Source organism: Dromiciops gliroides, chromosome 3 (genome assembly GCF_019393635.1).
Source record: "Dromiciops gliroides isolate mDroGli1 chromosome 3, mDroGli1.pri, whole genome shotgun sequence".
Taxonomy (NCBI): domain Eukaryota; kingdom Metazoa; phylum Chordata; class Mammalia; order Microbiotheria; family Microbiotheriidae; genus Dromiciops; species Dromiciops gliroides.
The window spans coordinates 188,339,073-188,351,439 of record NC_057863.1 but is presented as its reverse complement, the minus strand read 5'-3'; the positions used below and the strand labels follow the sequence as shown (position 1 = coordinate 188,351,439).

General features: G+C 37.3%; 1 protein-coding gene across 1 annotated transcript in view; it reads left to right on the top strand.

The window, feature by feature from the left end:
- Positions 1–12,367, top strand: part of TMEM182 (transmembrane protein 182) — an 82,973-nt gene that overhangs the window by 29,071 nt on the left and 41,535 nt on the right. Inside the window, exon 4 of the mRNA XM_043994176.1 lies at positions 6,193–6,330. Coding sequence (XP_043850111.1) covers positions 6,193–6,330 — 138 coding nt within the window. The remainder of the gene's footprint in view (positions 1–6,192; positions 6,331–12,367) is intronic.

The window sequence follows — 12,367 nt, the reverse complement described above, 5'->3', positions numbered from 1 at the left end:
CCCAACCTGGCAACATATTCTTAGTTCAAATTTTTGATTATACATAATGGCCTTTTCACTCAACCAATATTAATTTTTGAAGGTTTTTAAGCAATATTGTAAATCTACATATGAAATTCTAATGAGCCATGTTGTAAATCTTGCTTCGTGCTTTGAAGACTTAATAGGAATTCAACTTTTATTATAATATATTGAATATATATTTTCATTCAGTGTGATACTATGTAATAAGACAGTCATTCTACTTATTGAATGTATAGTCAACTATCAAAAATACCATTATGGAATATGAGAATATGTTGTATTAGAGTATACATTTTAAACAATTTTGTTGTCATTTTGGCTGTCTGGAGAGGTCTATGCATCCCTCCCCACCCAACCCCCCAAAAATATTTTTTAAAATTGAAGAAAATGTTAAATCTCAGTTACAGGTTAGTTGAACATAAAGATGTAATTGTTTTCCCATCCAAGTTCAGGGAGCCCCTACAATCTATTCATGAATCCATGCCCTAGGTTAAGAAGCCTTATATTAGATGAATTGCATTATACTTAATATATTCCAACAAATAAAGAGAAGTGAAGCATTAAATCCAAGCTGAGTTTCATAGCGAAATTATTTTCCTATGCCTTTTTACCTAATGGAGTAACGACAACAAAGCAACTGATGGACTTTAGGGATGGTAGGAATCCCAAACTGTTATTTGATTTAGCATCATGACCTTAGACAGGGAAAATATATTGAAGTTACAGATGAGGAAATGAGGCTCAGAAAAACTAGATGATTGGATAATGTTACAAAGCTAGTAAGTGGTAGAGATGAAAATAGAACTTATCTATCTGTGTCATATGTATACTTAATTAGACATTTTGCCAAGAAACTATGAAGGGAAGTTATATAACTAATTAATTAATTAACTGGAGTGCCTATGTGGTGGGGTCATGATAATCAACTTTCTGTCTTGGTTTAAAAAAAAAAAGCTAAATTAAAGAAAGAATGATTCAGTTGAATTTGCAAGCTTGATTTTGGGGGGAAAAGACTTCTAATGTTCTAAATTCAAAGCTAATTTTCTAATTCAAAGTTCTAATTTCATCCTGTAGGATGCCTAGTCTCCAAATTTTTCTTTCCAAGACTGTTTCATTCCCCACAAGAGATCTTTCTTAATGTTCTGTACAATTATTTTTTTCTCGGGGGTGAAGAAGTTACATCAGTCCAATCAACACTTATTAAGCTCTTGTTGTTTGACAGACACTGTACACAGATGAGAATATAAAGAAAGTTAAAAAGACAGTCTCTGCCCTCAAGGAACTTAAATTCTAAAGGAAGAAGCAACATGTCAACAAACTATGTACATATAAGATATATACTGAGTAGATTGAAAATAATCTCAGAGGGAAGGCATTAATGGTGTGATTGGAGGTAGTACTTGAGTGGGGAAAGACCATGAAAAGCCTTTTGCAGAAAGTAATAATTAAGCTGAGTCTTAAAGAAAGGCAGGGAAACCAGGACACCTAGTCACATGAAGAGGCAGAGCATTCCAGGCATGAGGGACAGATGGTACAAAGGCATTGAGTTTGGATATATAGTGTGTGTATAATGAAGAGCAAGAAGGTAATTGCTGTTGGATCATAAAATAAGTGAAGAGAAAGGTGTAAGAAAACTGGAAAGGATAAAAGAGACCAGATTATGAAGGGCTTTAAATGCAAAATGAGATTTTTGTTTTGTTTTGTTAGATACTGGAGGTGATAGGGAACCACTGGAATTTATTGGGGGAGGTGTGTGTGACATGGTCAGATCCGTACTTTAAGAATATCACTTTCACAGATAATTGTGGAGAGAAACTTCTGGCAGAGAGACCAACCTGAAGGCTATTCAATCCAGGTGTGAGGTGTTGGCAGTGTGAGTGAGAGAAGAGAATGTTATATAGCAAGATCTGTCAAGAGATTGGAGATGTTGAATGAGTATAATAGAGTTGAGGATGATATGAAGATTGACAGCCTGGTTTACTGGGAAGATGGTGATGTACTCAAAAGTTATAGGGAAGTTTGGAAGATTGTGGGACTTGAGGGCAAAAGATAATGATGTTTTGGACATGTTGAATTTGAGATGCCTATGAGACATCCAGTTTTAGATGCTCATAAGGCAAATGGTGATGTGAGACTAGAGGTCAGGAGAGAAGTTAGACCTTCATATATACATGTGGGAATCACCTACAAAGGAATGATCATTGAATCACGAAAGTGATCTCATCAGTCCCCACAGGTTCAAGAGAAAAGAACAGGGCCCAGAAGAGACCATTGGGGAAGACTCACAATTAGAGGGCAGAAAATAGAAGGGATGGTCAGATAGGTAAGGAGAGAAATAAAAAAAGTATGAGGATTTAGAGGAGGTCATTAGGTTGCTTAGTGATGAAGAGAGATCATCAAGATTTTCAAAAGACCAGTTTCAGTTGAATGATGAAGCCAGAAGGATTAAAATAGAGTGAGAGGAGAGGTAGCAGAGGCAGGGATTGTAGACAGCTTTTTCAAGGAGTTTGAAAACCAACAAGTGGAGGATACATGCTGGAAAAAGAAAAAAAAAGCACAGACACACACATATATGTATATACATATAGATATATGCATATATAATTATTTTTGTGAACCTTAAAGTGCTATGTAAATGTTAATTATTATCATTATACTCAAACCTGTGGAAAAAATGTAAGAAACAGTCTCTCCTTAAGGACTTAAATGTTATTCTTGTTTTGCTTAGTCAAAACCTCAGTACATTCATGCATCTGTGGTTGAATCAATGGCTGGCACTTCACTGATGCAGACCCCAGACTATCCATGTCTTCTTGTCTACAATGGATAACTCTTGTCCAAGTCCTCCAAATCCTTGTAACCTCTACCTTTAAAAATGCTCAATTTCTTTGAAAGCACAGCTTAGTTGCCACCTCTTAAAGAAACCTATATCTTAATCACCCCAGTTTTTAGTGCTTTCTACCTCTTACAATTATTATGTATTATGTATTATATATTATTATATATTATTATTAGCTTTGTGCTAAACTTATTTTTATACATACATATTACATTTGTGTCGTTTCTCTAATTCATTGGCTTCCAGTGTTTTTTGTTTTACTACCCCTTTTCAATGACCAAAAAAGTGTTATGAACCCTCAGGCTAATTTTATATACTACTCAAAATATTCCTTGGACAATCATTGCACCGGGTACATGAATCATTAAATGGGAACCATTTCCTTACTCCCACCTCACTCGGCCAAGTTTATTCAGTACTTTTTGGTAGTTAGGGGAGGGGAGCTGGAAGGAGAAAGGACTGTTTTCTTTTTTTAATCTCTATATTCACTGTACCTGACACTGTGGCCTGTCAAATAGTAGGTCCTTAATATTATATAATTAAGCAATTATATAATTGCTAAATTAAGTTAAGTAGAACAAAGAACCTTCATGGAGGTTTAATAATCTGGAGGACTTTTTTTAATAATCAGTTGCCATTTCTTCTATTTCTTCCTCTAAACCCATAAATCTACCTTCACCCCAACATATTTTGTCTTCACTTTACTAGGGAATCCCAGAAAGGGCAGGGATTTTGAAGACATTGAAGAATTCAGACTTGTTAGTGTAGCTAGCCAAATTTATGGGATAATTATTAATCAGTATTTGAACTTTGACCTGGAGGAATATTTAGTGGCATAAAGTGGGATAAAAGTAAAGACGTAAAAGAGTTTCAAAGCATCCCAGTCCTGCCAATATATGAGTCATGTAACTGTGTGGAAATTGTAACACAGGATCCCAGATTGAAATCATTCTCTTTCCTTGAGCTTTAAGCATGACAGAATAGTTTGTGGTAGTAAGTAGTGCTGATTTGTTCCAAATAACAAAGAACAAATAGCAAACTTGTTATTTTATTGGTGCAGGCAACTCCTGGTGGGGTGGTAATCCCCCTTCCCAAAGTCACCCTCTCTGCAACTTATGGTCTTAATCATTTTTGGGGGGGGGCTGTTGTTGTTTGTCCTTTATTTTTAAAGAGGACAATTGGCATCATGATGTTGGGGGTCAGGGTACAGTGGCCTATAGTGGCTTATAGTGGCTGTGGCTTATAGTCTAAAATGGGCTTAGAAGGCTCTATCACATGTCAGGCACAAATAGTCCATTAGAACATCCAGGATGGAGATGTCTCTGGATTTGTGCAGCTCCCATTTCTTTTGTGCTGCTGTTATTCTGGTTTTACTCATGGAGCATGGAGTAATGCAGGCATGCCATTCCAGATGGTCCTGTGCCAGTGTCTCCCATGTCTTATGATCAATATGAAAGTTTTTCAGAGGAAACATGAGAGTGTTCTTATACTAATTCTCCTAGCCATCACAGCAGTGCTTCCCTTGTGGAAGTTCTCTGTAAAATAGTCCATTTAGAATTTAACTGACTTGTCTATTATCCCCACAGTTGGTATGAATCTAAAGTAAGACTTGGACTTGAATATCTTCCTGACATCAAGTCTAGCTGTCTATTCCCTATGCCAGGTTGACATTAAGTAATATTAAGATAGGTAATTTATTGAAATCATTGGTTTGAATAATTTGTTGTTGTTCATTTATTTCACTTTAGCCCAACTCTTTGTGATGCCATTTGGGGTTTTCTTGGAGTGGCTTACCATTTCCTTTTCCAGCACAGTTTACAGATGAGGAAACTGAAGCAAATAGGGTGAAGTGACTTGCCCAGGGTCACACAACTCAGTAGTATCTGATGCCAAATTTGAACTCAGAAAGATGAGTTTTCCTGACTTTAGGCCCAGCACTTCATTGTGCCACCTACCCTGCTTATTTAAAGCATTATGCTCAATTGATCCTATGACAATTGTAGATAATACATAAAGCTAACAAATTGTCCCATTGTTTCAGGTAATGTGGAGAGTTAAGCTAGATAATTCAGGCAAAGATTTTTGAGTCTCAATCATTCCAACGTATATTCACTCTCTGCTATGCTTATTGATTGATTACTTTAGCTGCATCGACACAAACAATGTCACTTCTCTGCTCCTTTACACTACCCCCGTACCCTCCCCACTACCTCTCTCACTATATAAGATTCCACTTGATTGACATATTTCAGCTTTGCCAGGTGGACCTTTTAAAAAGATTTTTTGCCTCCTTTCTCTCTGCAGTTTCTGTTTTCCTATTCTGCAACACAGCGGATAAGAACTCATAATTTGGCTAATAGGTTTCATTGAGGGCCCCCTACTTAAATTTACAAGAAGAATTTATTTCAGTGTTTTAGCCTTTGGAAAGTGATGAATTTGTTTAATAGATGTGCAATTAACCAGCTCAAAAATGATCATTAGAAACCCTTTTTATTTGGCTACTATATGTCGCCAAACCCTCAGTCCATTTATCACCAGCTGCATCCATTAATTCAGTATTGCTTGTCCTTGACTAAGAGCCTTCTGAAACTTCACATTTTGAATTTAACAAAGTACAAATATTAGGACAGAGTTTTTCTGCCTGAATGTATCTGATTTTAAAGCTCAATTATGCTTGGAAAACATTGTTTTGAGTTTTTCTTGCCATTTTTGTTGCTTTACAATATTTTTTTTTTAAAAGATGGGCGATCCATACAGTAGAGCTGCAGTTGGTGAATATTACCAGCTTTCAAGTGGATGCTTTGCTGTCAAAAAAGAAAAAAAAAAGAAAATAGAAAAGAAAAGAAATCATTCTATTAGGATTGGGCTGGGGTGTGTGTATGTGATTTTTTTGAGGCCTGGTGCTAAGAATTTCAATGTCTTTTTATGTTTGTCTACATTTGGGGTAGAATACATATCTGATCCAGCTGGGCAGTCATTCAAAAGAATACTGCCTACAGCTTTTGGTACTCTAACTTCTAAAATGTGAAATCTGGTTGGGGAAAATTAACTCCCTAAGTATATTAAGTATGTGTGCAGTGCAAATACCAAGAATCCAGGTTTGATTGTAGTCCACTATCATTTATTCCATGGCTGTTAGATAAGATCTGAGGTTCCAGCCTAATTCAATACACATGGTACACCCTGTATTCTGGGATCAGTAATAGAAAGACTTCTGTTCTTGCAATTAGAAGAATGAAAACAAGAAGGAAGCTTTGTTGTCTACTAGCTTAAGTTCTAAATTGTTTTTTCTTCTCTCTTTCCCGCTTTTCTTTCCTCTGGGTTTCCAGTTTATCGAGGTTTCTGGGCAGTATTCCTTCTCCTCGGTGTCATGGCGGCAATAATCGCTACCTTCTTCATCATCTGCGCTGCTCCCTTTGCCAGCCACATTCTGTTTAAAGCAGCAGGAGGAACCTTTATCACTGCTGGTAGGTGTACAAGTACACTGTGCCGAGTTTCAGGCCAGAATTTTTCAAACTTTTTAAAAATTTCTGGTTTTGGGAGGTCTAGACTTGACTCCTACTTCAGCCACTGACTTTCCACATGATTTTGGACAAGCATCTGTCCAGTCTAGTAGACCCTGAGTTTTTCCATCTGTTGACTGTGGAAAGTCACAACTCCAGACATTTGGTAGCCTCATTGTAGCTATGGACTTTCTTATGGTGTCTGACAAGCAGGAGAAAATTAACCCAAACTAAAATATCATGATATTGTTTGTGAATGAGTTGGGCTGTGTTGTCCTATTTGTCCTTGGATACTTATTAGCTGTGTGACCTTGGGAAAGTCACTTAACCCTGTTTGCTCCAGTTTCCTCATCTGTAAAATGAGCTGGAGAAAGAAAAGGCAAACCACTCCATTATCTTTGCCAAGAAAGCCCTAAATGGTATCAGGAGGAATTAGACATGGCTAAATAATAAACTCATACATGCATATCATTTACATGTGATATATGATGCATAAATATAATTTATACAAGAAATTGATTATATATGTAATTTATAAATAGAAGCAGCCTAGTAGAGTGGATAGAGAGCCAGGAAGACATGGGTTCAAGTCCTTCCTCTAAAAGATTCTTACTCTTTGTACCCGGGTCAACTCCCTAAGCCTTTGTGTTGCAGAGAAGGTGCTGATCTGCATGGATAGAGGGAATTTCCTTAAGGGGAGGATCCTGTACCAAAAAAATTCCAGGTCTTGTCTCTACTCTGATGGGGATGTTTATTTTTCTCAAATCCCTAATAATTGCATTAGGTATTCAAATATGCATTATCAGAAACCTAAATAAGAGTTAATAACCTGGTAACATAAATTAAAAATAAAAAAACTTAAGAAGAATAGCCAAGTAGAAGAATAATTTTATACACACACACACACACACACACACATACACACACACTGTATGTATACACATACCTATTTGTGTAGCCATCTCTAGGGCAGGGAGGAAGAGGCTGGTTAGCAAGGGAGAAAAAAGGAAAAGAAATCTACATGATAACTTTGTTGTATATTTGGAGGGAACAGCAAGTTGTACATGGTAGATTTGCAGTTTCATGTGTAATCATCTTTTTTATTATATTGTGTTATGTAAATGCTTGTGAATTGAAAATAAAATTAATTTGTTATATAATTAAAAAAACAAACAAGTAGGCACTTTGAGGAATATAAAATAAGCATAGGGCAATGAGGGGGGGAAGGAATAAGCATTCATATAGCACCTATTGTGTGCCAAGCACCATGCTAAAGTGTTATCTCATTTGACCCTCACAACAACCCTATGAGGTAGGTGCTATTATTATTCCCATATCACAGTTGAGGAAACTGAGGCACACAAAGGTTTAGCAACTTTCTCAGGGTCACATAGATAAGGTCAGAGGCTGGATTTAAACTCAGGTCTTCCTGACTCCAGGTGCAGGACTTTATCTATTGAACCACCTAGCAGCCTAGGTGACCTCAAAGAAATTAAAATCTTGTTGGAGAGACATGACTAATATAATCCCTAACAAAGTGATCTACAGTGGTTCTTTATTGCTTATTAGCACCAACACAGACCCTTGAGCCAGGTATTTAAAATCTTCTCACAATCTTCTCTCAGACCTCATTTTTATCAGAGAAGAAGATGCCTGACCTGCAATAAAAGCTGGGAGGGATTCAAGACCATTCCCTCTTAGCTAAACCTGAGGTGAATTTAGCACTGCCTGATGACTGCAAATGACTCCTGACTCTCTCCTCTTGACTCCCACAATCAGGAGTCCTTTATTTATTTATTTATTTTTGCATGTCACGACCCCTTTGGCAGTCTGAGGAAGCCTACGAACAACTCAGAATAATATTTTTAAATGCACAGGATAAACATAGGCTTACAAAGGAAATAATTTATATTGAAATAGTTATCAAAATATTTTTAAAAAGGTTTACAGATTAAGAACCTCTGAATCAAATGAAAGGGTACTCCTCTGAGAATCCTATTTTCCCCAAGCAATATGTAGGTGTGTTCTCAGTAATAAAATTCTTTGTATCTTCAGATTTTTTTTTCTACAATTACCTTCCACTAAGCGCTGAGGAAGGGGTGCTAGTGGTGCACTGGATAGTGTCAGATCTGGAATCAGGGGGACCTGAGTTCAAATCTAGTCTCAGACACTTACAACTTGTATGTCCCTGGGCAAGTCATTTAAACCTATTTCCCTCAGTTTCATCATCTATAAAATGAGCTGGAGAAAGAAATGGTAAGTCACGCCAGTATCTTTGCCAGGACCCCCAAATAGGGTCATGGAGAGTTGAAATGACTGACGATAAGAGCTGAGTCACAGAAAGTCTAATTCAGGTCAGTGTTTTATTTTTTATTTTTTGGTGTTAAGTTGAACACTGCCTTGTACTTCCTTTTATTTTGGGTGTAACACCAAATACTTGAACTTTCTGATAATTCCAGAGTGATTTTGGGATTGATGAATGAAATGCAACAAGCTCAGCTGGGACAAATTTCTAAATTTGCTGGATGCATTAGGGAGGATGATACTACTCTGACTGGCATTCTATCCACTGCACCACCTAGGTGATACCCATTAAGGATTTGTTGAATTGATTTAAATTGAGAAATCGGTGTCTTTAGAAAGACCTTCAAGTTTTCAACTTTTCATGTACCTCTAGAGAAATGCAAAAATAAAAAAGCTCACCTCTAATTTTGTTTCTTTTATATAACCTCTACCCCCTACTTTTGGAAAATTACTTAAGGTACTTAGACTTAGACTTAGCCTGTATTTGTAAAAGGATGGCTACTGTGCTTAGGGTCATGAAAGAGTGTGTCATGTTCCAGTTCTGCTGCTAACTTCTTGTGTGAGCTTGGACAAGTTCAAGTTAATTTCTCTGGATTTAGTTTCTCTATATGAAAAATGAGATTCTGTTAGATAATCTCTAAGATCCCTTCTGGCTCTTGACAATCTCTGAGTTCAAGTTTATATATTTGAAAAAAAATTTTTTTAGTTATTATACTCTGCAAATATAAGATTCTTCTCATTCCCCTACTCTGCTTTTCCCCTATCTCTTCCTCAATATTTACAAATAAAGGGGAGAAAGTAACAAAACTTTTCAGTCATTAAACACTATAGGGCTTACTTTTAAACTCAGAAATTATCCTGGCCATTCACTGATAGTGGGTTTTTCTTTTTAAGAAGATTGGATGATTGGATTGTCTTCCCTACTCATACATAATGTATGTCTTGGCGGGGGGGGGGGGGGGGGGGGGGGAGGATTTCCCCCAAATCCTCAAACTGAAAACACATTCTTCACCTTTTTATGTTGCAGTTTTGCTGTGGATTATATATTTTGGCTGAGCATTCTGTGGGCAAATGAAACAGCTGTTACCAATCCACATGACACTGACAGGTGGCCTGGGCTTTATATAAGGATCTTGTACTGACAGGGCCCCAGAAATACTTATGGGATAGACACAAATGTATGGAGGGGAACTTGAAATTGGGGCCTTGGTATCCTGAAATTGAGACATGCCTCCAAATGTCCCAGTGTTGTTATATTCCTGCCGTTGGCATTTGTATAATATATGCAAATTGCATGTACAAAAAGAGATAAGTATTTATGGAATGACATAATTTTAAAAACCACTATTCTTAAATGAAACAACAAGACATTTACCTCTCAGGGTCTCCATTTCCTCATCTATAAAAATGGAGAGATTGGACAGATGAATGAATGAAATGCATGGTATAGTGGATGGGCCATGAAAATGGAGTCAGAAAAACCTTAAACCTTAGTTCAAATCCCATCTTGGGCATTTATTAGCTATGTGACCATAGGTAAGTTGTATCCTTTGTGCCTCAGTTTCTCCATCTGTAAAATGAGGCTGCTGTTCCTAATGGTCCCTAAGATCTCTCCCAGATCTGATTCATGATCTTAGGAATACATTTTTTAAAAAATGTTTAAATACTTAGTTTATACCAAATACTATGGTAAATGCTTAGGTTATAAATATAAACATGAGACTCTTCTTACCTTCAAGGAGCTGCTGTTGTAATAGAGGAAGACAACATATATAAAAGGATAGAGACTCAAGGTGGATGGCAACTCCTGATGGATTCTGAAGGGTTCTGAAGCAGGGCAGACTGCAAACCCTAGGATTATGGAGGCATAGTAACAGGGCAGATGTACAGAACTGAGAATAAGAAAGCTTAAGTTTCTGGAGAATAGCAGAAGAACAGGTAGAAAGACCTGGCAGATGGTACAGTGATGACCATTATGAACTTGGTCCTTTTGCTATGACAGGAACTCTGGAAGGCTTTGGTTTCCATCTTCTTGGTTGAGTTAGATGAATAGCAAATGCTTTCTAAGTTTCCTTTCAGCTTGATAATTAGTCTTTTTGGGGGGGTGGGGGCAGGGCAATGAGGATTAAGCGACTTGCCCTGGGTCACACAGCTAGTAAGTGTCCAGTGTCTGAGGCCAGATTTGAACTCAGGTCCTCCTGAATCCAGGGCTAGGGCTTAATCCACTGCATCACCTAGCTGCCCCATGGAATTAGTTTTAAAAATTTAACAGTGCGTGATATCTCTCATATGTTTTTTCAGGGGGCCTTTAGAAATGGTCTGCCTCATGAACTAGTTAGATGCTAGTTATTGCTATCTTCATTTTGAAGTAAAATTAGAACTGGGGAGTTAAGCAAGTCCCTCAAGGATAAGCTAGTAAACCTGTTTTCAAATTGTCACTTACTAGGCTGATATATACTCTCTTTATTTCTATTCCCTTCTTGAAAGCAAATTATATAATCCCAGAGGTGGAATAGGTGGCACAGTAGATAGAAGATCAGGCCTGGATTCAGGAAGACTCATTCTCCTGAGTTCACATCTGGGCTCAGACACTTAGTAGTTAGTAGATGTGTGACCCTGGCCAAATCATTTAACCTTGTTTGCCTCAGTTTCCCCATCTGTAAAATGAGCTGGAGAAGGAAATCACAAACAACTCCAGTATCTTTGCCAAGAAAATTCCAGATAGGATCAAGAAAAGTCATGTGTGATTTAAAACAAATGAACAACAAAAAGAGGTAGAATGTCTGTAGAAGAGATCTAGTCCAACCCATGCATGAATCAGAACCTCCTTTAATATATTCTGGGCAAATGTCTACCCAGCTTTTTCTTAAAGACAGTTTTCATGCTATGAAATGAATCATTTGACATCCCATCATGCTTTGCCAGAAAAAAATTTCAATCAGGGTGTGGAGTGGGTGGGGCAGACCCTGAAAGAAGTAAGTAGGGTGCTGAGAGGGTAAATCAGAGGACGTAGAGAAAAACTTCCTCTAGTTTCAAGTTTTTGCTGAGGGTTAGCCCTGGGTGAAGGCTGTACATGGATGATTATACAGTAGTAATTTTTAAGCATAAAACACGATGTCATAGAAAGATGGACTGAAGGAGTTGGCATTATTTAGTCTGAAGAAGGGAAGACCAAGGGGAAAAATAGATTAGACTTGTCCTGCTTTGTCTCATAGGGAAGAACTAGTAGTGGGTGGAAGTTACTGATGCAGAACTAGTTTCGATATAAGGAAAAAGATCAATTATTTAAAAATGAAATGGATCCCAATAGAGTTGTTTAAGCAAAAGGATGGATGATTACTTGTTCGATTTATAGAAATTTTTGGTCAGGTGTGCTTTGCACTGTGTTGTTTCTGAAGCTCCTTCAAAGTCTGAAATTCCATGGTTCTGTGACCAAAGGATGGGAGGAAAGATGACCCATATTTCAGCTGAATAGAAGGACAACATTGAAATAAAAGATGCTATCCAAAATGACGTGGATTGCTCTGACCGATTGCAAGTTCCAGTCACAGGAAGTGTTTGGTTTGAGACTGGGTGCCTCCTTGTCAGCATTTTGGGTAGGGATTGAACTATATGACTTCCGAGATTTCCTACCTCTTCCAAGATCTATGTTTTTCTAAGTATCTCTTAAACATTAATGAAGCCTTGAATCATGAAT